This window comes from Spodoptera frugiperda, chromosome 30 (genome assembly GCF_023101765.2).
Source record: "Spodoptera frugiperda isolate SF20-4 chromosome 30, AGI-APGP_CSIRO_Sfru_2.0, whole genome shotgun sequence".
NCBI classification, from domain to species: Eukaryota; Metazoa; Arthropoda; class Insecta; order Lepidoptera; family Noctuidae; genus Spodoptera; species Spodoptera frugiperda.
Genome location: NC_064241.1, coordinates 7,926,121 through 7,951,139, shown reverse-complemented (window position 1 = coordinate 7,951,139; position 25,019 = coordinate 7,926,121). Strand labels below are relative to the sequence as shown.

Here is a 25,019-nt window from a genome sequence, read left to right as displayed (position 1 = left end):
TTTGTTCAGACGTACAAAAAAACTGCAATCTTCGGTAAATAAAATAATTTTATTGCACAGTTCAATGATTATCATGTTAATGGCAACACATACAATAGGTGTGATTTATTTACACATTGCACAAATATCACTATGAGTATTCAACTATAAATACTTGCATTACCTACAATTAAATTACCTACTTGTGACTCCAAGTCTTCAATTTTGATACACAAACTTACCTAGTTACATTGAAACTGAATTAAACATGGCAACATATGGCAAGTTTAATTCTCTAAAAACTAATCATAATTTATAAGAGAAGCATACATTGAAAATGGCAAAACAACGTACAAAATAATCCGTATTCACTTATTACTCGCAATACAATCAGTACTAACTTACACTGGCATAGAGACATTTACTCAGAGTTAGCTTGAAATCTGGGGGCACGGCAGTGCCCCCGCCAAGTCGAGCAAAAAAAAAGCGGCACGGCCGTACCATCCTTTTCTCGAAGCAATTCGGGCCTTTTTGGACCCCCTATAATTCGGTTGTGGATAAAGCAAGAAACCTGAATCTTCAGTAACTAATCCGGCATTGTATAAACACGGAATATTTAAAATTTCAGTCAATTTGAACCAGTAGTTTAAGAATGACAACTTGTTAAAGTTTCTAAATTTTGTCACTCACTGACTCACCGATCATCAAAAGTCCAAGGCACTTCTAGCAGACTTAGAAGCTTCATATTTGGAATACATATAGAGTTTAGTGTCTTAATCATGGGAAAACTTAAATATTTTGTAATTTCGGTCCAGTTTTCCAAATACACCAACTGCATCAATAACTTTGTAATCCCATATAAATATATGGGATTACAAAGTTATTTATGCAGTTGGTGGTTGGTGGTGGTTATAAATTTAATAGGTAAGCCTCCGAGAAAAGCCCATAGAGACAGGGAGTGGGCTTTGAGAAAAACTGTGGCTGAAGCTCAAGAAGTAGTACCGGAAAAGAAAAAGAGGAAGACTACATATAAAAATAAGAAAATATCATAAGACCTTTAACAAAATTCGTTAGAAGTAGATGGTATCAAAAAGAAAGGCTCTACAAAAAGAAGTGAGATCCCATCAAAAACATCCTGTAAAAAACCCAAGTCTCGCAGCTCAGTCTTTCTACCGTCAAAAGTTGTGAGATCCATGTAATACCAAGTCGGTTAATCTATTTAGTGTCTACTTGAAGGACCTTCTGTCTTAAGTTATTACATAAGTTATTATCATGCCAATATTAAAAATATTTAACGTTTTAAACAAATAGATCGACTTGGACATCGCATGAAAACAAAATGAATATTACAATATTATATTAGATTCTTTAGTCTCTCGCGCCTCACGCGATTGAAACTCTCGTTCCTGTTGGTCGCTGGCCCGTCGTGCTGTGTAGTGTGATACATACTAATAATCAAATCAAGCGATGTCCAAGTCGATCTATTTGTTTAAAACGTTAAATATTTTTAATATTGGCATGGTAATAACTTATGTAATAACTTAAGACAGAAGGTCCTTCAAGTAGACACTAAATAGATTAACCGACTTGGTATTACATGGATCTCACAACTTTTGACGGTAGAAAGACTGAGCTGCGAGACTTGGGTTTTTTACAGGATGTTTTTGATGGGATTCCATTTACTTAGGTACCTATCACAGTTATTGTTATACTCTACACCCTCATAGTAGTCATACATTTAAGGAGATGTCCTTTACAATTCGACTTACATTTTTTTGTATTATAGGCAATATCTCTTAATACCCGACTGCAACAAATTCTTGCGTTATAAAATGCGAGAACATTACCTTATTCATTCACTACAGAATATTTTTTATACAAAGATCTAGAGACGTCCCTCTTACTGCGCCACTAGTATTGAGGCGAATCGAAACACTGACTTTAATATCGGAGGGACGTGTGTGTAACTATTCACTTATAATAATAAATAAGGATGATGACGGGGTATGAAAATTAAAAATCTATTTAGTCCGTCAGTTAGGCAATAAAAAAGTATTAGACACGCATTTTTATTTTGTTATTTCAAAGATATCAATGCTTGGATAAAATGAATTAAAGTTTAAGAAAATGTACCTAGAAGTGACGTCACGCGATATTTCTAATCTATATCTTAGAAGGTATTTGTTTCCGTAAGAAAATAAAAAATACGTGTCTAATATTTTAGAATAATCTACAAGACGGACATTAAAATAAAAATTAGACATCTACCCTATTAGTGATGGTAGAACTATTCTTGTAGCCTTTCGACTTTCCCACTCTCACCGGGCGAGTCTACAATGACACTGGTTTCACTGACTGGACTCTCTCCTTTGCCCCCTTCAGTGTCCTCTTTCTCACTGGAATCTTCCTTCTCAGTAGAATTTTCACCAGAGTCATCAGATTCTTCTTCGTCTGAATCAGTTTTTTCAGAAGCACTCTGCTTGTTCTTGTTCTTTTTGAATTGTTCCTCCATTTCTTTGAATTTTAGGGTCAGGTATCTGGAATTGATGAATAATAGTGTCACATATTTATTTAGTTCAATAAAACAAGCTAAAGATGAATTAAAAATAGGTACCTATCACCTAAAAACCAGAACAAAGTTTATAGGATCAAACAAATCAAATATTTTTTATGACGGCTTAACTGGAGATGGAATAGGTAAGTATCTATAGTTAACTGGTAAGTCCACAAAGTGTGGTTAAATAAGTAGGTAAATGTGTACCAGTTTTACAGGTTTTTTATGGAATAAGCCGATAACCGAGCAGACGGATCACCTGATGATAAGCAATGGCCGCCACCCATGGACACTTGAAGTGGCATTAAAACAATCCAGTTTCCGACAAGTTCCTAATTTTCACTGACAGTTACCCACTTGATCTGGTCTACATCTAGTGAACAGTGGTTACTTGATTAGTCTAAGACATTGGGATTACCTACCAGCTGTACATATTTAGCCAAAATTCTGTACACATCACAGATAATAAGGACTCGTACCTACTACCTGGTTATCTGTTACCTATAAAAATGTAATTACAATCGCTCATAAAAGCTAGTTCTCTTCGTTGTACTTACTTGTCAACCAGTGGGCCACTGTAATCCTCAGGGAACTTGGGCGAATGTGGCAAGATGTACTTGTACAAGCTCTCGTTGAGTACGTAGAGCTGAGTAGTGGTAGCGCAACGCACGTTGAACCACCAGTCGCAGGTAAGTCCCGCCTGGGAGAATATCGTCCCGTTCGGGCATAAGAACGACGCCTGTCCTCCGTTTAGGTCACAGTAATGCCACACCTGTCACAATAAATAACAATAATTAGTTTTACTCATCTTGTAATGTGAAAAAAATTCTTAAGTAGTTTATTGAGTACCTTCCCACCCACTAGTGCAACTGTTGAGAAGAATGTCTCAAGTTTTGGGTTCGATTCCCGAGTCGGGTAAACTGGACTTTTAATTCTAAATACCTAGTCTGGAAATAGGTAACTACTCATAACATAGCTGGTGGAAAGTGGGTGTTACACATTGTGTACCTCCTTTACCTACCCATCCCTTCAGTGAATGAACCGTAACGTGACGGTTTAATCGGGCGTGACGTTGATTCGAACTTAACCTAATCAAAACTCACGCTCGCGAATACTAGACCAGTCTTAAGTAACGTCCCGTAACGTACTACATTTTGATACCTACCATATAGCCAGTGACCATTTTGGGAGACATCCTCTAGCCAGGCAATTACCACAAATGCAATATGCATAGACAGACGCAGACAGCTGGCCGACCTACTTTCCCTTCGTAACACCAATTTTTTGTACATAAACATTCTTGTACATTGCAAGTTACCTGACAACGTGTCTCAGGATCTGCGAAGAAGCCTTTGTACCGCTGCGTCTTGCAGTCGAAGCTGGTGGTAGGGATCGTGGTAAGTATGGGGTAGTCAATGCCTGGTCGTCCTGGAGTGCCACCTTCGTCGTCTGATGTCTGCTGCAAAGGGAAATGTTGACTGGTTCCAACGCCAGGTGATAACTCTGCAAATATCGTAATCATTTCTTTAAAAGGACAGCAACTTAAGTAGAACAATTTTATTATTAAAGTATCTGAGGTCTCGCAGCTTCTGTCAGCCTGTCACATAACTTAGCTGCAGGGTCACCTGTGTCACATGCCTTATATGGTATTATATGTGTAACCTTAAACTACTGATAAAAATTTCTTAAAAAGTATAAGGAGCCCCATTTAGAAAAAATATATTAGGTGTATTAAAGTTATAGATTATTAAACTCGTGTTATATTCAAAACGATCAGTATGAGTTGAAATTTAAGTTAATCTTACTTACCATCAAGTTGTTGGGAAGGAGTGTCCACGGGCGCGAGGTATGGTTCTTCAGGAAATTCTGTTTCCGGTAATGGCTGCTCCGGTTCTGGCTCCGGTTGAGCATCAATACTTGGTTTGGATACTTTAACCAGTTCTGACGCCACAAATGGTTTGGGGGTGCTAAGAACCGGGACATCTCCATTGCCTGATTGTGGTACAGCCTTCAAAACATTTAGCACTTGCAGTAAAGTCCTAATGGACGCACTGACATTTTCTTTTGTAATGGGCTTTGGAATGGACTTATTCAACTGAAGCGAATTCAACAGAGACGCCAGTGGAGCTGCTGCTCCACTGTTAGATGTTGCTTGTGGAGGTTTGTATGTTGGGGCCTGGTCAACCACATATTGATAGTATTGAGGCTTTAGATCCTCATAGTTTCCATTTTGCGGAGACTGTAAATGTGTTTCATGGTACTTCTGATTTTCAAAATCAGGATCAATATCAGGTACGCTCGTAGTATAAGTTGCAGGTTCCTTAGAATATTGAGGTGAGTTAACTATTGGTTTGAACCCACTTTGCACAATAGGTTGAGCCAGCAGGAGTTGTGGACGTTGTTTCTCATAATAACTTTCAGAAACAATTGATGGTTGCTTCCTGATGGTTGGTTGTTGAACATCAATGTTGTCGTAAACATACTGAGGCCGAGCCGGTCTTGCCTTCACATAAACATGCTCTTTAGGTATTAACACCGATACTGGTACTGGTTTTTTTGTTATGTCATATACGTTCTCATTTTCTGGTACTTTAACGGGAGGAGTTTGCTCATAAGGAACCAATTTATATTTCGGTTTCTCCGACAAATAATACCGAATGTTGGGCGAGTCCTCATTGTATAAATTCAGATAAGGCTTTCTGGTTGTTGGTATAAACGAAATGCCTTGAGGTTTTGGTGCTTGCTTATGAACCAATCTGACGTTTTCGTATTCATTTCGCAAGACTCCGTTATTAAATTCCGTAAACAAGGGATTGTAATTTGGCGATATTTTGCTTGGAGCATGGTAAACTGGTACACCTCCTTTGTAATAGATTTTCGTTGGATTTGCTGACGCGATGTTGTGTTGAGTTAATCTGTTTCCTTGGTATCTAGGAATGTTTCTATTAGAATAAACAATTTTCTTGGGCTCACGATTATTGGCATGATTTATACCGCTAGCTTCAAGTATTTGTGCTTTTTCTACTTCAACTTCCTTTACGTTATCCGTCACCGGTGTCGCCAAATCGTTGGCATAGTAGAATGTCATATAAGGTATTAGTCTCCTGTATCTTTCGTTGATCGACAACTTCGTAGAGTTATTATTAGTTTGCGATTTTCGCTTCTTTCCACGGGTTGTTCTGACAGCAATTTCTTCTATTTTTGATTCCATTGGTACGAAATCCTGCTGCACGTCCATGGACATTCCTCCAACCATTTTAATTTCGGGACTGTTTCCATTTGGTGTGATTGTGATTGATGCGACAAACGCAGGTATAACTGAAACAACGAAAAAATGTTTATTATTCACGTCGCATAGTGCTCATTAAAATAGTTACACTTGTTACATTAGTCGGCTGTATGACTGTTTGAACAATTTCCCAAGCGCGAAAAGACAATGCCTACTTCGAGGTCAAAAAGGCGTTTCAACTTGACATTGTACCGAATATTGAAATATAGTCAGCGTTTAATCTACGTACATTGTAAAAACTACCTTAGAATTAAGATAGTGCTTACCTATATCACTGATTTCATCGGTTACGATTAGCAAGATTAAGCAACAACGGCTGATCTCATTTTCAAGTTTATATTTTTATTTGATGTAAAGGTAGGTAGATCATAAATGTTTCTTTCACAAGAAGCCTAATCAGACCAAGTTTTTTATTTGTAAACAGACGCCTACTTAGTACGTAATACACCGAAATACTTGACACGCCCATCTTATCTGTTACCTACACACCGAAATCTCATCGAAACTCATCACATGTTTGTTATGAAACAATCATCTAATTGCGTCTGTCCGTCTTCATATTAATCAGTAACAAATTGACCTATTTATTAGCAGCGAGGCCTCTGTTAAGTAACTACCGATAGACTTATTATAATATATCGAAACTTTACTTTCACTGACCAGAATCCTGTTGCGTTGGTAAGTGCTCAATAAATCTATGGGTCTAACCTAGCTCCGTACTCACAAATACCAGCTGTGCTGTGATGAAACATGCTCCAGTTCTAACAATAGTGTTTTAGAAGACTGATACATATACATACTTAACTTCATACATGGTAGTTTAGTCAGTAGAGTAGATATAATATCGGTTCTATTTAGTCCCTTAGATATATTTCTATTGTAAAGACTGTATCTAACAAGATGTAGGTATGAAGACGTAAATATCTATTACGACATAATAATATTTTTGAACTTAAAAAGATGGTAAGGTATGTCAACGCTCGCCCTACCCTCTATTAGATTGGTAGCTTACCTACCGTCCTTCATGTTTTTGTATTCCTATTCATAATTAGCTAATTTTCTACGGTTGTTGGGTATGATGCTTGTTTTTCGGTAACGACAATATTTTTTACCATGAAGTGATTAGGAGTCTCTCATCCGTTAATTTATAATTAAGTGTAAACGAATAGTTACCTAGAAGGAAATTTATAACAGAATAGCTAAGTAGGTAGCTGTGAACTGCCTTATAATATTCTCTCGGACATTAGTTCAAAGTCGTACTAATTACCTACGTATCTCATCTACGAGCATTCCATATTTCCAATTGCGCAATATGTTGTGGTCTCCATGATAAATATTCGCTTTCACACGCACTTCTATAATTTACATCAAAGAACATAATAGTAGATGATACAATCTTCTTTTAATTAATTGCTATGATTACGCTACACGTACCAACGTAATCAATAGCAATGTTTATGGGCTATTAAATCACAGTCGACCATCTGATTCCATCAGTAGGAACCAATCGAACCGGACAGATGAATTGGTTTGATGGAGAGGCGAAGCCGCGTACAACGACGGTAATCGAGAAACGTGACTACAGAAATCATTCTCAGTCACCGGGACAATTGAAGGCAATTAATTTAATATCTTCACGGTCCATTTTTCCGTGTAAAATAGTTACTTACATAGCAATATATGCTGGTTATTAAGGATAGAGTGGGATAAATAGGTTCATTGACCAGAATTAGGTAGGTAGATACGTGATGAGCGCTGATTAAACATTTAGTGCTGGTGTACCTAATGAGCAAATGAAGGAAGTACATAGGAACCGTGACAGAACATTGTATCTACTATATCTAAGCAATTAATTAAGTGAAGCAGTTACTACTGCTTCACTTAAGTAATCGTAACTCTTTCGTATAGGCACCTACTGGTGCCTATACGAAAGAGTTAATGTTATTTAGAAGAAATACATGTGTAGTCATAATACTAATGTATCTATGTAGGTAAGTATATAATAGTAATTAACCAGCACAACTAGTTAGTGTAGTCTTGCAATAAAAGTCTTAGAAATATTTTGTCTAGTTGCGTTATTGTTAGTGAACTTTACAACCGCCCATAAAACTGTCGTAAACGTTAGAAAAGTGGTTAAATAATAAATATAAAGGTACCGTCGTGGTTCTCAGTCACACTATTCCTACATATTTATTAGACCTACATCAGATTGTGTGCGACAACGAAATAAATTGTAGGTAAGCATTTTAGAAAGGCAGGATCGTTCGTGTGTCGAATACGGGTAGAGCCTTGTGAAGTGACTGGCTCTGCACGCGGAGATCCGTATCCTGGCTGCAACTCACTAGAGATACCGTTAATTAAGCTGATTTATTCAATAAATAATTAGGTATAATTAGTTCTGGTCTCTAAAGTTTCTAATAATTTCTCTCCGATACCTATCCTGTACACTGTCACTCGTGATCTTGTTTTCGTACTGAATATCTCAATTATTTTTAAATGTACCTAAGTAGGTACGTACCTAGTATCACCTTCATTCAATAGCTTGAATCAGTTAATTGGAGTAAATAAAATCAAAGGAGTGTACCTATACAACTACAATATAATTAAAAACGGTTTACAAAAGGCGTGAGAGTGAAGCATGCGTAAGTTTTACGGAATTGTGTGTGTCTGAACTGTGAATTAGTACCTATGTAATGAAGTAATTAGTTATACTTAACAAGGTAACTTGTAATGTATGTAGCTGTATTTAACTCTGGTAACTGACACCTGTATCTTTTATACATCTACAAAGCGGGTTTTCCAATTGAAACGCAGCTATAAAGTTTTCATTTGGTAGCTTTACCAAACAGAGTAATGCCTTGACCTGTAGTCTTTCTGGCTTTAAGATCATTGATAAATAGCTAGACAAATCTGATAGAACTACTATTGAACTTGTGACCCACGTACTACCAGCATTCAAGTGCACGAAAATGACCTTTTATATGCATTTCTGCATTCTGCTACTCACAATGAATATCTTTAGATCTCTTGAAGTACCAAAGCTAGCTCATGATTTACTGTTAAGTTATCGATAAATATTAGCTTCATGGAATGGTGACCATCATCATCGTACCTATTTATAATAAGTATTTTGTATCTCGAGACTTTTCCGTGGCTCCCAGCACGTAGGTAATGTATTATGTAGGCCATTCTTGGCATACAAATGGTTACTTTCTGTCAAAGACGTTACATAGATGTCATCTAAAATAGGTAAGTAAGTATACCCAAGGAAAACGTCGAAGGGTTACCTATTTAATTTTGTAATATAAAAAAATCTAAGCAAAGTTTCATAAGATAGACTCTAGACTAAAAATGACAAAATATTAATTTCGTCATTTGATAGCAGCGTTAATTTAATACGCAAACAGGATATTATTTACAAGATACCTATTTACCTATACATATATAACAGGACAATCACTCTTCGACAGCCTGTCAATACCGCTGTTAGATTTCATGAACGTGATATCAAATGACCAGATCTATTATGATAAACTCGATAATCAAATCTGCTTAGTCATAACCTACTACACGCGTAATGCACAAAAGTGAGTGTAATTTTTGTGTCGTGAACGGCTAAAGGGCAATCGGGTTAGTCAGTATCAGCGAAGGTCATTATTATTATTAAACTATAAAAATAATTTACACAATCTTTTACTTCCTGAGTCTAGGTACTTAATCGATAAATAAGTTCATTTTTTTCGTCGTAAAATCCATTCACAAGGATATAACTTTTGACCTCAAGGTTAATTTAAAGTTCTGTTTCGAAACATGTTACAGCATAAACTATTTAGGAACAAAGTATGTAGGTGATATAGTTTTAGGCATCTAACAGTAGGTCAGAGCATCTTTTATAAGCAATTATAAGAACAGTAGATTTTGCCGGCTCGACCGGACTGATACCACGACCTCACAGAAAACTGACGTGAAACAACGCTTGCGTTGTGTTTCGTTGTGTGAGTGTGATTACCGGAGGCTTCATTACCCGCCTTCCCAATCCCCGATTCCCCAACAACCTTAATATTGTAAACACTCAAAAGGCCGGCTACGCACTTGTTACGCCTCTGGTGTTTCGGGTGTTCATGGGCGGCGGCGATTACTTACCATCAGGTGATCCGTTTCTTGTTTAACGGCTTGTACCATAAAAATACCTCTACCTTGGCCAAAATAGTATAGATACCGATACAATAACACACCATTTACATAAATAAAAAGCGTTTCTATATTCGCAGGTGATTCTCAAGTTGGTCCGTAAACTATAACTAAACAAGTATATCAAGGTTGCATCTGTTCATTAAGACAAATCGTGATCATTGATTCATTTGTCAAATAATTCACACTGTAATGATCGTTCTTTGTTACAATCAGTCACGATTGTGTGGCTCTACAGAAAATCTTTTTGCATCATTGATACTTTGTGTGTGAATTTACTTTGTTTTGAGATTTAATGGTGTTGATGGCTATGAATTCCAGATATACGAGTACAGATGTTTTTGCACAGTTTGCGCGGTGGCTGAACAACCGGCTGCCGCGTAGCGTGTAGCGTTCTCGATTCCCGCACGGAGCAACCCTTTGTGTGATCCACAAATTGTTGTTTCGGGTCTGGGTGTCAGATGTATGTGAATTTCTATGTTTGTAAACACACCCACGACACAGGATAAATTACTCGTGAAGGGCAACTTAAAAAAAATACATCACATCAACAACAGCCCATTAGAGACAACCAATTTACTTCTGATTTCGAAGTATGCAAAGGAATTATGGACCTTCTTTATGTAAGACGATTTACTACGAGTTACCTCCTCGCTTACTCGAAAGTAGTAGAGCTTTACAGTTACTTCTTTAATATACGTGAGTAAACCGTGATTTTTTTAGTTAATTTAGTATGTCTCACGTTAATTATTATAAAAAATCTCACAAATCACTATAACGTTAAGTTTTAGTTACAAAAGTAATTTAATATGGAGCATGTTACTTCTGAAGACAAACATAAACAAGCATGATATACATTGTTACCATAATTAGGTTAAGTGCAACTTAAATTAAGTATTATTTTAACTGTTAATATCAGCACGTATCTGTGCAATTTTCTCATTAAAAAGCGGACACAAAAATGCGCCAAACGTCCAGTTCTATCATAGAACAGGAACAAACAATTATATAACATTAAACATAATGTACAAGGTTTCTATTGTGCATTACAATATAATCATATCGCGTGGAACCGTCGCCTCGTAGTCTTATTATTGTGTAAAAAATGTCAGTAGTAGATAGCGGCCCTCGGTCACGCTGTGCAAGCGCACGCACGACGGACCGTGCACAATGCGCACGTCTCCAAGATTATAAACTCTTTGGAGACATCAAGATAAACTAAGTAACGGTATCTCCTACAGCATAGGATCCACATAATGTTCACCTAGATATGTAAAGGATCTTAGGTGCACTGTCCTTAAAACATTAAGCAAGCTTTGCATGATCAAGTAGCTTTAATGTTTAACCGATTGACGTGAAAGAAGTTGACATACTTAATTTTTCTGATAACCTGCTATTAGCTCTAATGGACTTAAGAAATAAATTATTTTGACATGTTGACATAATACAGACAAAAATAAAGTTGATTACGCCAATATCTTGAACTCCACTTTTCTAGTTACCCAAAAATGTCTATATCGTAATGCAAATATAAATAATTTTACTAGTAATATTATTGTACAACAAATTAATATGTAATTCGGCTTTAACCTGACCTGACATTGTTAGATAATAATCCGACATCTTTACTTTATCTACTAAGATGGCAACTTTGAAATTCAAATTAGGCTTTATTTAATCTGTCATACCACAATGATCAATCTACTATTACATCACGGAAATGTCACATCCGATTTTTTATTATTCTTTTCCGCAAATAACTTTCGCCGAAGCGAGTTTTGACAGCATATTGTATCGATTTCCATCCGTTTGCGACCAACATAGTAGCTAATGTAGCCATGCCATTATGTGACGCGATCGGTCTCGAGTATTAGATGTGTGATCAAGCTTACTTTCACTTAATTTTATTCAAAAATCTTAGCTGTATGTTGCGGTTGCGGCTGCGCGTAGTCACGCGATGTTTAGGGCTCTATATGGATAGTTGCACATGATACTGCAATGAAATTGAGTATCTGTTTCTTTAAATAGTTTTGCTTTATTTCATAAAAAAGAAAGAACCTTTTACTTATCATCATGCGTAGTTAACTACAACAAATGCGGAGGTATACATAACTAAAATACAATGTTAATGCGGTTATTAACTGTAAATGCTTAGTTACACAAGCACATTTTCCTCTAAGACTAGCGTGATCCGAAGTCATCCTCGAGCCGCATTATTTACCATAAACAAAAACCCAAAGTTTGGAAAGTACGTTATTAAGGTGAAAGCGAAACTCAGAGTGCACGGGACAGACGCCAAAAAGATCATTACATAAAACGCGTCTTGTTTACCGATTAGGTGAGATTGTGGCGGATGGCGGGCCGAATAGCCGGCCGTCAGCGATGTCACATATCACATAGGTACACCAGAAGACCAATTGACCATAATATAAAGTATGCCACACCACGTACTGACCGTTATACTCATGGAATGGTGTGACAATGAATATTTCTCACGCTGTTATACAATGCAGTAATCCATTATAGACTGTTTGACATTGTTGATAATCTTAAGTAGATAATTATGACCAAAATTAATTGGCGTTGAATAAAGTAAGACTGCGTTAACCAGCTCTATAATAAATTATATTACCCTTCTTCCGCACTTATATGTAATGTAATCTTCTCCAAATTGCTTTAAATCCTTGAGATAACACGTTTCTGCATTCGTTTTGGCATTTTTGTTGGATTGTTGTGTATTTAACACGTTTATTTTTTATTCGAAACTCGTGACTCGTGTAAAAAACTTCTATTATATTCAAATGCTCTAAAAATAAACAATTGTTAAATAATATTGTAAAAAAACAATCTGCATGAGTAGTTGTTATCACACGGTCACATAAACTTTTTTATATTATGTTAAAATGTTTATATTTATGTGTGTAAGGTTTCAACTCTATTCCAGTTTTATCTTAATGATGCCAACAGCATATAAAACAGCAGTAATAACTAATTCATGCAAAATACAAGATAATTACCTAACTGGTCTGTCTTGTATGCACTGGAAGAAACCACAGCAAATAACAAAACTTTTCACTTCAACAAAACTCATATAAAATATTTAATTATCAATTATGTAACATGCTTTGTAAAAATTAACTAACTTTGTCATTTCACGGTTGTACATAGTTGCTAACTGGGTCAAGATCTCGAACCATCTCCATACAATTTTACGCATCCGATGACGTCGGCCGGCGAATACATTTCATGGCCACACTTACACTAAATTAATTGATCCATTATTCTGTCTCACTACATTCAGATCAGCATTGTTCAAACAAGCCGTGAGATCGTCTGATGCGCTACCTTATAACTGAATGACCCCTGCATTTACTTTTAATCATGGTTAATTGATAGGTGCAACTAGACCACGTGTGTGCTGTTTCTACACCGCTCTGCTATCCACGCCATTGTTTGCTTGTGTGGTGCAATGCTGCTATTCTTTTAATAGATGCCACCGAGATATATAGCTCTATAGCTGAACGATATTATGGAAATTGAGATCTGTTGCCAAACTGTGGTTCAAAATTTGTTTACAAAGGGCCTTCCCTTTGTTGCAAGAAGCCCTATCTCTTTACGTTATTGCATGTAATTTACCGTACATATATGTAAGGATGTGTTTGCGGATTATATACTAGAGATGACCTTAATATAACATTGGAATGATGGCATTGTAATAACAGTTAATTGAACTGTCAGCTATTTCCTCCCTTAGAAGAATTATGTTCATTCCTATTTCTCCTGCACCATAGCAAATTGCACGTATTAGTTTGACGTCTTTGAGGGCCGGAGGGATTTAATTAGTAGCTCCAATAAATTCTAATCCTACTTTTATATTAGAAATGCATGAGGACACGAGTACAAAAATGTATTTACAGTTTCATCTACATAGGTAAAAAGCTTGACTATTGACTACATTAAAAAATAAATAAGTTTTCTATTCCAACGGCAGTTGAGTTTTCTACTGCATACGTAATATTTGCGAAGCAGAACTCTACTATAAAACTATATAAATGTTACTTAACAAAGTATACACCACCTAGCCTCTAGATTCTGACGTCAATTTAATTAAACAGGTTATAAATAAGGACAGACGCGAAATGTCGTTTGCAACGTCCATATGCAGGTTTTTGTAACATTAATTTATAATTGCAAAATTTTACCAAAAAATGTCCTCCTGTTAAAATTTCCGATGATTTCGTAATCGTATTGTTTACCCGAATAGTCGTAGTAGTAGTAGCGACTTTGGGTACTGGTATCAGCTAATTCCTATTGTACCCGCAGGTCAGCTAAGACATTGCCATTTGCTATGCCCTAGATTTCCAGAGCGTGACCACTGGTGCCTTCATGGAACCCTTCTAAAGAGCACAATAAATAGCAGGTCATTATACTACAGTTTTCGTACTACGCCACACAATACACCTCCATTGACACTTGACCCTCGACCGTGCGTCGATATGTCTTAACTCTTTGATCTCAGCAATCACAATGGGTATTAAAACTATTAAACGTGAACTCGGCGCGTTACACTCACTCCGTGCACTTAATTAAGAGGTTAATTACGATGTAACAAATAGACACATGTCGCGTGCCTCACTGCGCAGTTCAAGGCAATGTTTGTTTACGTAAAGTTGCTACTGGATTAAGAATGTTGATGTACATATACTTGGAAACTCGCAACCTTTCGATGTCTTCGCACCGTATTCGTTCAAATATTTGTCGTCAGTTTTTCACACGTATTTCCTTACCTTGTTACATTTTTTCGTCTTTTCGCAAGTAACGAGCTTTAGGACTAATATTGACACACAATATACCATTGATTACCACGACCCAATTTTCTTACCAAAAGCAGAATTAAGTAGGTAGTAGTACTTTAACCTACAATGTTGTCACATCAACAAGATGATTTCATGAAGTACTATGTATGTATACAAGTGCTAAATACCTAAGAACACCATTGAAACTGTGAATACAATACAAATGCGGTCGATACGTTTACTGAAGGACTTATTGATTACCGTGGGAACACTGATTGTAAAGCACGAACCATTGTTCTTGAATACCAACTCATATTGTACATATTACAAAGTTTATACGATGAATAATCACCGACAGTTGGAAGCGTATAAATTCAATTACTTAATAATCACGTCTTTACTTGTCCTTAGGATATACAGACTGACAGACATAATAATTGATAGCCTCAGTTTTACATAATCTGAGGTATACTTTACTGTTATGTTGAGCAGTTGAACATCCGTATCGCTACGGTCTATTGCATTCGGATTATATGATTGTGCACAACGCTAATTCCTATAATATTCGTAGATACATTACATAGGTAGTCTTTGTTTAAGTTTTTAGTTACGCCTTTCCATTTGCGCTCCGCGAACGTCAATTTTCCGCAAGCTTTTTGTTCTTTGTTAAAACATATTTAATCTTAAAGTTATACATTTCAAAGTTATATATTATTTGGGTACATCCAACATCAAAACTATTAGACGTATGTAAACTCCTACATTTTATTAATAAAACTAATTATTATTTCCACAGTTAAGCAAAAATGTGCGCTTTAAGCTGACCTAAGAATTGCCATCATACGTATGTAGCTATCGCATTAATGCCTAAATTAACGGCATCATCTACTGAAGATAATAAACATCTTCATAAATAACTTCTTAAAAATATAACATGGTTCAAAAGTTACCAACTGTAGATAGACGTGAACGTCACTGTATTTCACTATATTCTAAGAACGCATTAAACTTGACTGAACTGGTTCATATAGGAATGTTAAGCGTTGAAGAAACTGTTATATAAATACCCGCGTTATTACCTGTATGGCAGAAATGCAGTAAAAAAATATTATACACATTCCTTCTCGTTCCTGCATTCAGCTAATATGGACAAACTACTTACTGATGTTTTCGGAGATTAGAATAGAACATGGTAATAACTTGGATTTAGTGTATTAGTAGTGACTACATAGACACATCTACATTTTAAGTGTGGGAGAGCCATGCTTCAGCACGAATGGGCTGGCTCTACCGGAGACCCAATTAGCCCCCTTTCCAATCTTCCCAATCCCTAATTTCCCAACAAACCTTATATTCCTAACCGACATAACGCTCTTGTAACGTCTCAGGTGTTTCGGGTGTCCATAAGCGGCAGTAATTTATTACCATCAGGTGATCCGTCGACACGTTTACCAGCTTATACACAAAAAAATCTGCATTCTTCCTATTATATTTTTATCGGAAACCTTGCAACTCTAAGTTGAGTTGCAAGGCTTCCGATTATTATTCTACAAAATGAATTTATATTGTTAATGTCCTCATGAGCCATCAACATTATAAATGTCGTAGCCTTTACCGAATGAAATAGTATCCTGTCGGTATTATATTTCGACATCGAGTATCGTATAGTGCTCTGTGCTCCTATTTGAAAGTCGGCTTAGTTGAACATTTACCCATGCATAATTGAACGCAGGAGCCGAAGGGTGTCGTAAGTGCACAAGTTTATCTTGAGAATTGCTATTTATTTAAAGTAAGCGCATTCGTACACAAGGCGTTTTATTAGTAGACGGGTTAGACAAGAGTAAGACAAGCACGATTTTTGTCTACTAAGTAAAGTCTGCATACAAAACTTGTTATTAGATGTTTAGAAATAATATTACCAAGAATTGTATTGTAAATCTGATTGAAAAAGAGAGTGTTTTGCTAGTTCTTCTCCGTAGGAATCTACATTTTGGAACGAGCAAATAACTTCACTAGATGACTGACCGATAGATAGACATTTTTAATATTATTATATTTGATTTGACGTTCAAAAGTGCCTTCCCGGTCTAGTTGATACAAATAATTTTGACATTGACTTTGACTGAGTCATTTTCATGATGCATAACATTATTTATGGAAAAAAAATACATCTAAGGTACAGTTTCGGCCTTCTTATTATTGTATGGAAAATACTTATGTCCTATTCCGTCAGTCGTCAGATTAACAGAACCTTAATGAGACACAGTGACACCACAGGCCCTTAATCTCTTTAGGAACGACGTAACGATACGCTTACAATACGATCCGCAGTGTGCAAAGGAGCTAACTAAAGTTTCTAACGAAGTAACAATACTCTCTGCAACCTAAACTTATGTTAACTTACTTACTTTAATTAGCGGGTTGATGTGTCTGTCATGAAATGGGTGAATTCTCAGCTTAATAAAAATTTAAGAATAGTTTGTGAAGAAATTTCTCACAGTATTCAGAACAGATATTATTTTTACTTTGTTAATAATGATCAATTACACTAATTAGGGAAGGATATTAAAAGTTAACTAATTCAAACGCACTGCAATGCAAAGGATTTCCAACAATCATTATTATTAAGAAATAATACATTTCGTTACCTACATGTTTATAAGCGTACACAATTTAAATTATTTAGTGCATAAATGCATTTGAAATCAATAAAAAATCCGGCTAGTCTCAAACTTTATAACCCACCTACATATGTATATTACACAGTCGTAGAAATGTATGAAAGTACATATATCCTATTCTGGTTTATTTAGAAGTTAAGATAAGCAACGATGGAATCACCAAAGGTTGATGGGCAACGATGGAAAACACCAAATGCATCCATTTGCAAATAAATGCATCTAGAAAGGTACAAAATTTCAATTGACCGTTTTCTCAACGGATTGGAATTTCGATATAATCTGAATTCACCGTCTCACAGTCCGGCAACAAGACACGGAAGTAAGTAGCGTGCCTACAAAATGGAAATCGATTGTATCGATTCGATTGTGCCTAAGTTGCATTTCGTGACTCATTCGAAAATTGCCTTTTAACTAGAAGATTGATACAGCCTCTTAATATTCATTCTTGGAAGAAATCATGGGATGTTTATGTAACGTTTTATTATGGTGAATAAGAGTGTATTGTATTAATGTGATACGCTTGACACGTGCAGCTGTGGTCACCGGTCAGGTCGGTAGGGTCGTCACTGGCGAAGGTGAAAGCGAACCTCAACTAACACTACGTTTGTAGTTTCGTACGCTACACTATAATCTCAGTCCCCCATTACGTCCACATGCAAGGTTTTCAATCGATAAAAAGTGATGCGGAAGTGATTATCGCATTAATCCAGTTAAGTTTACCAACTGACGCAGATTGGTTATTGTTGTGCTATTGACGCAGACTCAATGAAGTTGTTATGTCTGAATTGTTTTGATGGGTTTCGTTGCACCGAATTGATAACTAACCCAAAACCGTTCTTTAAACCCAAATAACTTTGTACAAACGACTTTTATGCCATCACCTCAAGACCTATATACCCCCGCCATGATAGGAGCTCTATAACAAATTTCATGTTATCCTAATTATACCTAGAAACCACCATAAGGCATACGAAACTAAAATGTTCCATATTATTATTTATCAATACCAACCAAAATGCGTGCTAAAACTTACTGCCTTATTTTTAGGCGGAAGTATGTTCAACCAAGCATTAAACATATAATAATTGCAGTCAAGTGCAATCAAACCAGTTTTTTTTGCCTTACTTACAGATTGGCTTACAATATCCTATACAGGGTGACTTGTAATTCGACGTAATTCTCTGATAATACAACATTTTTTTTACAAAATTAGCTCTGAGGTCCCTGGTCCGAAAGTGGCTAGTTTCTGAGATATTCTACATTTTTTACTCCATCCATCCATAACTTCGCGCCTTTAATCCCCGATGGGGTAGGCAGAGGTGCACGTTATGGCACATAATGCCAATGTACACCCACATTTCACAATACTTTAGGTATATGACATACATACCTATGTATATATATATAGGCTATTATGAAGGTTATTAAAAAAAAAGATAATCCAGCACAAACTTACATAAATACATACATACAGGTCAAACTGAGAACCACCTTTTTTAAAGTTGGTTGATAAAAGTCTTTATGTTAAAGCACATTACTCATTAGGTAAGTATTATGTCTGTATTAAGAAAACATTACAAAATACCAATATAAATCAAACCAAAAACGTATCATCTATTTGTCGGTTCTCGGTTCCACATAATTTATGTATAATTATTCAGAAGACACGTTGCGTGACCGTTGCATCAAGAGGCTGGTTGCATCACAAACGTATGCATCGCTGCATTAAAATAAAGAATTACTTCAACTTATACTATGTCAGACTGTAACACGGATAAACAAGAACCCTACTTAACATTTCTTCCTTAAAAAATAATCTGTTCATAATTGAAGAGATTATTCAATTCACTAATTAATTTTTTTCGTGAAAATTTTAATGTAGTGAATTATTAATTAAGAGAAAGTAGCGGAAGGAATCAATATTTTGATTATCTAAAGATAATAACATTGTGTAGGTTTAAATACATTTATATTTTTCGTATCTAAGTCCTCAGAGCCTTGACCGACCACTGTTTCATTGAATAATTATCAATTACTTAGGACTTGTTTCCTAATATCTGGATAGCCTCTATATAGTCTGTCCATATAAATACCTACTGTTACACTCAAAAATAAAAAAACATTACATTTGAATTTCGAATCTGTCATTTTTATATAGCATAACTATGAATTAAGAACGTAATTTATATGCACTACCTATAACTTTGAATTAAGAACGTTATTTGTATGATTGTTTGTATCTATCACATACCTAAGTTTATCGGGAACTTATATGAAGGTGGTGAAACAGGCGCTTAATACTTTTATTTACCTGTCTATCCCATTGTTACCTATTTAGTAGTTATTTGAAAAGAGTAGCGATGGACTTTCTTGCTCGTTCTTCTCCATTCGAAGCTGTACTTTGGAACGACTGACGGACAATTCAATTTGACGTTTCAAAAGTGCCTAATTGAGGATTATTTGAAATAAATGCTTTGACGAAAAATTAAGTCTTCGTCAGTGCAAAAATAAGTTTTATTTATAAGTGTTATTTAGTTAGTACTTACCATGTTATGATAACCATTAACTTAATTCATGTTTACTTAATGCTAAACCGCTGTTATCCGGAACTTAGTAAGGTAAGCAATTATGATCATCGTAACTTAAAACTGTGATATAAGAAATAGTAAAGAAAGCGTAATCGTGCGTGACATAATGCGTACCTGCGTAAGGTGTGTTTTTATATTTATGGATCACTGTTGCTCCTTAGATTTATAGTTACCAGATAGCTATAATATCCCATATCATATCATACAGTGTAGGTATATGGTGTAGAGTCTACATGATCAGCAGCCAAAATACGATCGCTGCTAAACAAAGGGGTCCTCTTTGGAATATTGCCCTCGCCCGACAAGTGACGTGTCGTTTTTTTTTTTTTATCGGATAAAGCCGAGCCTTTGAATAAGATGATAAGCAATCGGCGCCGCCCATGGACACCCGAAACACCAGGAGCGTTAAAAATGCGTTTCTGGCATTTTGGGCTGGCTTTTCCGGATTTGAGGATTGATGATTTTATTTAAAAACCATAACAGAGACATTCCAAAAAAAGAAAAACAAATAAAAGGCACTTTTTAAATAGAGTAAATAAAATCAAAATAATATAGATAAAATCTTTGACAAGATAATTGAAAAATAGTAAATTGAAAACTCACCAACCATAAAAACCAAAATGGAATAACGATCTTCAAACATAGTTGTTTAATGCTTATTATATCATCGTTGAAAATAAAACAAAGATAAAAACGAAAGAAATATTATTACGTACTAACCAAACAAATAAATCAAACAAAATGGATTAAGTGGTAACTTTCAACATCTGAACTGTTCAACCATTACAGTATTCAGATACTTATGAGCCGTGACAAGGACAGGCACGTAGCCAAACAAAACAAGCAATCGGAACAGAATCATTGATTTAGCAAGATATCGACATTATATCATATCATTTGCATACCTAATATTAATAACATATTAATTATGTAAATGGGAGATGGAGCTGCGGACTACCTAGCGGGTTTACCGGAGCTCCGGCTCGAAAAGCAGGAGTAGGAACAGTGTGTTTTTTATTCACTAAGAGTCTGATACTCCCTCTCGCCTCGCCCAACGCGGGAGAAGTCATTGGAAGATTCTCCACCCTCAAAAATAAAGGTATATCACTTATATTTTTTTAAAGGTTGGTAGACAATCAAGCAGGAGAATCAGCTGATGGTGAGGGGTGAGCCCCACTCATTGCCATCCGTAATACCAGAGAAATGTAAAGTGCGTGATGCTATCGGCCTTTAATAAATTTCCATTTATTACATAATGTTTTTATATCATTTTAATTCTATGTAGCTTTGTTCAAACTAATAATACTTTGCGTCATTCCTAATTATTTTACTCAATTAATTTATTTTTGGAGTGAACTTCTAATATCCATTCTAATCAATTACTTCAACACACTATTTAATCTGATGTTGAAAATAAATCAAATACAACGATAGTCTCTTAAACACCAATGAAATTAAATAGTGCTAATGTTACTTTCAAATCACCTTCAATTCATCAAGGCATATTACGAGCGATTATTTACTTCTCGGTAAATCGTTTGGATGATGGTAAATGTTCACATTATAGCCACAAACTGTTACAATTTCCATCATCTTGAAACCACGTTTAATATGTCTTTCTTCGTCATATATTTAATTGCGGAAACGAGAATAAGCTCATTACGTTTACCCCTAGGAGAAAGCTATTTAGATGTTGATAAAAAGAAAAAACATTTCCTTGCTTTACAAGTGTCCATCAGTCGAGCGGAGTACTGTCGATTAGCGTACCTCCTCAATCTTAGAACTAGAGAGACGAACAATTTATTACATCCGAGAGCTTACGTACATCCGTTTCCTGTCCGTATGCAGGTACCACGCCTATTTAATAAAAACTGTATCACTATTTTTTGCTGCTCAAATGTTAAATTAATAGATCTGACATAAGTATTTACTAATGCGGTAGTATTAAAATAGAAGGGGTATATAGAAACTAAAGAGACTGTCTAGTCTATAAAAAATATTGTGAGCTTTTAATGTTATTATGTTGTTGTTTTCGGGAGGGCTCCTCGAGAATGATAGAGTAATTACATATCTAAATAGTTTCCTATAGTTAATAATGGTCATGGTAGATAAGGCAGTTGCAAGTGTTACTTAGGCTATGGTAGTCGTTTACCATACGATCCTTAGGCTACGAAGCTTTATTGCTACCGATATTATTATTAAAACTGTTCCCACAATGCAAGAAATAAATAAATTAGTGTCAAATGTAAACTCTAAGCAACAAACAATACACACTCAATTACCGAAATAAAACTAAAACAATCGTAATAATACGTTAAAATACTTAATTATTAACGCCGCTCTATAATTATTTACCAATCGTTTCTCACAGCAAAATACCAAGTCCTAAATACTGCTTTGGTCACGGCAAGATAGAGCAATTTAAGTTCGGAATCTTTATTCACAAATTCACTGCGTATTGTTTTACATTTTAATGTTATATGAAACCACATATCGTGTGATGTCGACAGTCCGTTAAAAAAAGACATTGGCGTCGAAATTGCGATACAGTTATCCACCCACCACTTAGGTAGTTATACTTGTACCTACTTTATCTTCACATAACTGTTGCGACAGAAGCAGGTGAGTATTATGCAAATGTATAGTGCCCTAATACATCATGCAAAACTTAAGTTCCTCTCTCTTAAGTTCGAGAATATTAAAATTTGAAAACAGGTTTAAAATCGATGTGTATGGTATTTATCAAATGATTGCATAATTGTTTTCTTTAGTTCCTTGAAGAATCTATTATATCTACTAGTATAACTGTTTTGTGTTTGACCTTATATTGCGAAAATTATATTTCTTGTTGTTATGATTTTAGAAATAGCTGAACTAAGTTCGACATTTTCACACGCGAAAGTATTTCATTTAGGCTATGAAAAAAACTCTTGTTTTATCATATACCTATGTCATAACAAATATTATCTTCTTTCTATCTCCTGTCCCTTCCTCCACTAAAATGAACAATAGCTTCAGGCGAACATATAGATATTATAATTTATACTCTCTAGTTAAAGTAAATTAGATACTTTAATGATCATACGTGTCTGTTAATAACCAATGAATTAATAGTTTATAGTTTCTATCTTCAGTTGTAAAAGTAAAACGTTATTATTAATTACAGCATTAATTAATTTGATGAAACATACTTATCTTTTGCTTTCTAGAAATCAACTCTATTAAAACTGTTAATTAGGCGCCTATTTAGAAACTGCCGTAAAACTACACCTACTATGAAAACACAGACGAAGGCCAATAAGTATTTCTAACAAAGAATTTACCTAGTAAATTATGATATTTCAAGGAAAAAATAAATCAGAACAATTTATATGAAGTGAACGTTAAGATAAGTGCACAAGACAACATTGAGTTTTCTTGGTTACGAGTGCCGAGTGCAATTACGATCGCGACACAACCGCAATTAACGTGCACCACGCTGTCAATACAAACCAGTCAGTTTTTCAGAAGACATTGACAATGAGCTAAATGAGAACAAACTTTGCGTACATAAGTAAACAATATATTATTTTGAAGTTATATTACTTATCGTCTAATTAAGTTTTACTGACGGATAGTTTAATTAGTGTCAAAATATGTGTCACTAACAATACCACTACTTAACGAGTAAGTTAAAATAAACTTTAGCAGAAATTGTGAAATAAAATATTCTTTTAATTGATCTTTTTTTATATTTGCGTATAGTTTAATAGTGTCAAAATATGTGTCACTAACAATACCACGAATTAGCGAGTAAGTTAAAATAAACTTAAGTAAACATTGTGAAATACGCTCTAAATATTATTTTAATTAAATTATTAATCATATTTTTTTGTTTTGTTTTTAATGGATCGCCGTTTGGCCGCTATCTCGCCTGATGGCAAGTGATGATGCGGCCTACGATGGAGCACACCTGCCCATAATATTCTTATATAATAAATTCGGCAAAGATTATCTGTAAGAAATCCCTTACAGATAAACTTCGCATGAATGTCTTTTATCATACAATAGGATTATTTTGATTATTACTATCCATTGTATAAACGTCATACACTATTATACTTATCCTATTATTGTAAATGGTAAAATGAAGTGTAAACAAAATAAAATGTTTGTTAAGTCATTGTGTAAGAACGGACGGTAAAGGAGGACCGCAGTAATTAACATAATTAAACTGAGGTTGAATGCATAACTGAAGTCCCTTCAGCGTGATTCCGCTGTTTGTGTATGTAAGTATAGATTCCAAATTAATCTTAGATTAATACCTTGATATTTCGCTGTTTACACTCTTGAATATATTTAGCAAAAATATTTTTTTGGAATCCGGTCTTTTTCAGGATTTCCAGGACGTAAATATAAGCAACGTTTTAAATAGGTAGATACCTATTTACTGTAAAAAAATATTTTAAAGCTAACTATCAAACCGACAAACTTAAATCAATTATGATACTTTTATAGCACTAAGTAATAATTTTAACAATTAACTTTATCATTAACACTTACTTATCCTAAACAATAACATTATGTACTCACCGCATAAAAGCAGCGTAACGAGTTCCATTTTGTAATCCATGGTAATTATATTATTTTTTATCGATATTCATTCGATTCATGTAATATTGTCTATAGTTCACGTAAACAATGACGTAAAGAATTTCCCGCGTAAAACGCAACGGCCGAACTCGCGCGTGCGTCTGGCGCGCTTCGCGATACGAATGCCGAATGACCGGTACACTCGAGAAACACTGCGTTGAGTTTTTCGTCGGCATAAAACCTTCTTCCTGTGTATTCAATTCAAACCAGGCCTGAAGTGTGATTTCTACACTTACTTAATCTTCTTTTAAAAAGTTCTTTTACCTGTACATATTTAGTTGTTAAGCAGATTACGTCGTATATGACAAT

General features: G+C 35.2%; 1 protein-coding gene across 2 annotated transcripts; it reads right to left on the bottom strand.

Annotated features, from left to right (window-relative positions):
* Positions 1 to 30: 30 nt before the first annotated feature.
* On the bottom strand, positions 31 to 24,849 carry LOC118269905 (uncharacterized). 2 transcript variants are annotated; one of them, XR_007707449.1, is made up of 6 exons: positions 24,651 to 24,849; positions 4,343 to 5,851; positions 3,852 to 4,036; positions 3,091 to 3,305; positions 1,671 to 2,516; positions 31 to 1,114 (listed from the first exon to the last, which is right to left on the bottom strand). XR_007707449.1 is itself a non-coding variant. In XM_035585271.2 (5 exons), the coding sequence occupies exons 1-5, from the start codon at positions 24,688 to 24,690 to the stop codon at positions 2,267 to 2,269; spliced, it is 2,199 nt and encodes a 732-aa protein (XP_035441164.1). In that variant the 5' UTR covers positions 24,691 to 24,849; the 3' UTR covers positions 31 to 2,266. The 2 variants fall into 2 exon arrangements, 1 of the variants encoding a protein (XP_035441164.1); XM_035585271.2 differs by having other exon boundaries at positions 31 to 2,516.
* Between the last annotated feature and the right edge of the window lie 170 nt (positions 24,850 to 25,019).

Bases quoted from the DNA above. Each gene is read 5' to 3' on its own strand.
- LOC118269905 (XM_035585271.2), bottom strand. From the start codon at position 24,690: ATGGATTACAAAATGGAACTCGTTACGCTGCTTTTATGCG. The intron at 3,306-3,851 runs GTAACTTGCAAT...TTATTGTGACAG, and splicing joins ATCCTGAGACACGTTGTCAG to GTGTGGCATTACTGTGACCT. The intron at 2,517-3,090 runs GTAAGTACAACG...CATCAATTCCAG, and splicing joins AGTGGCCCACTGGTTGACAA to ATACCTGACCCTAAAATTCA.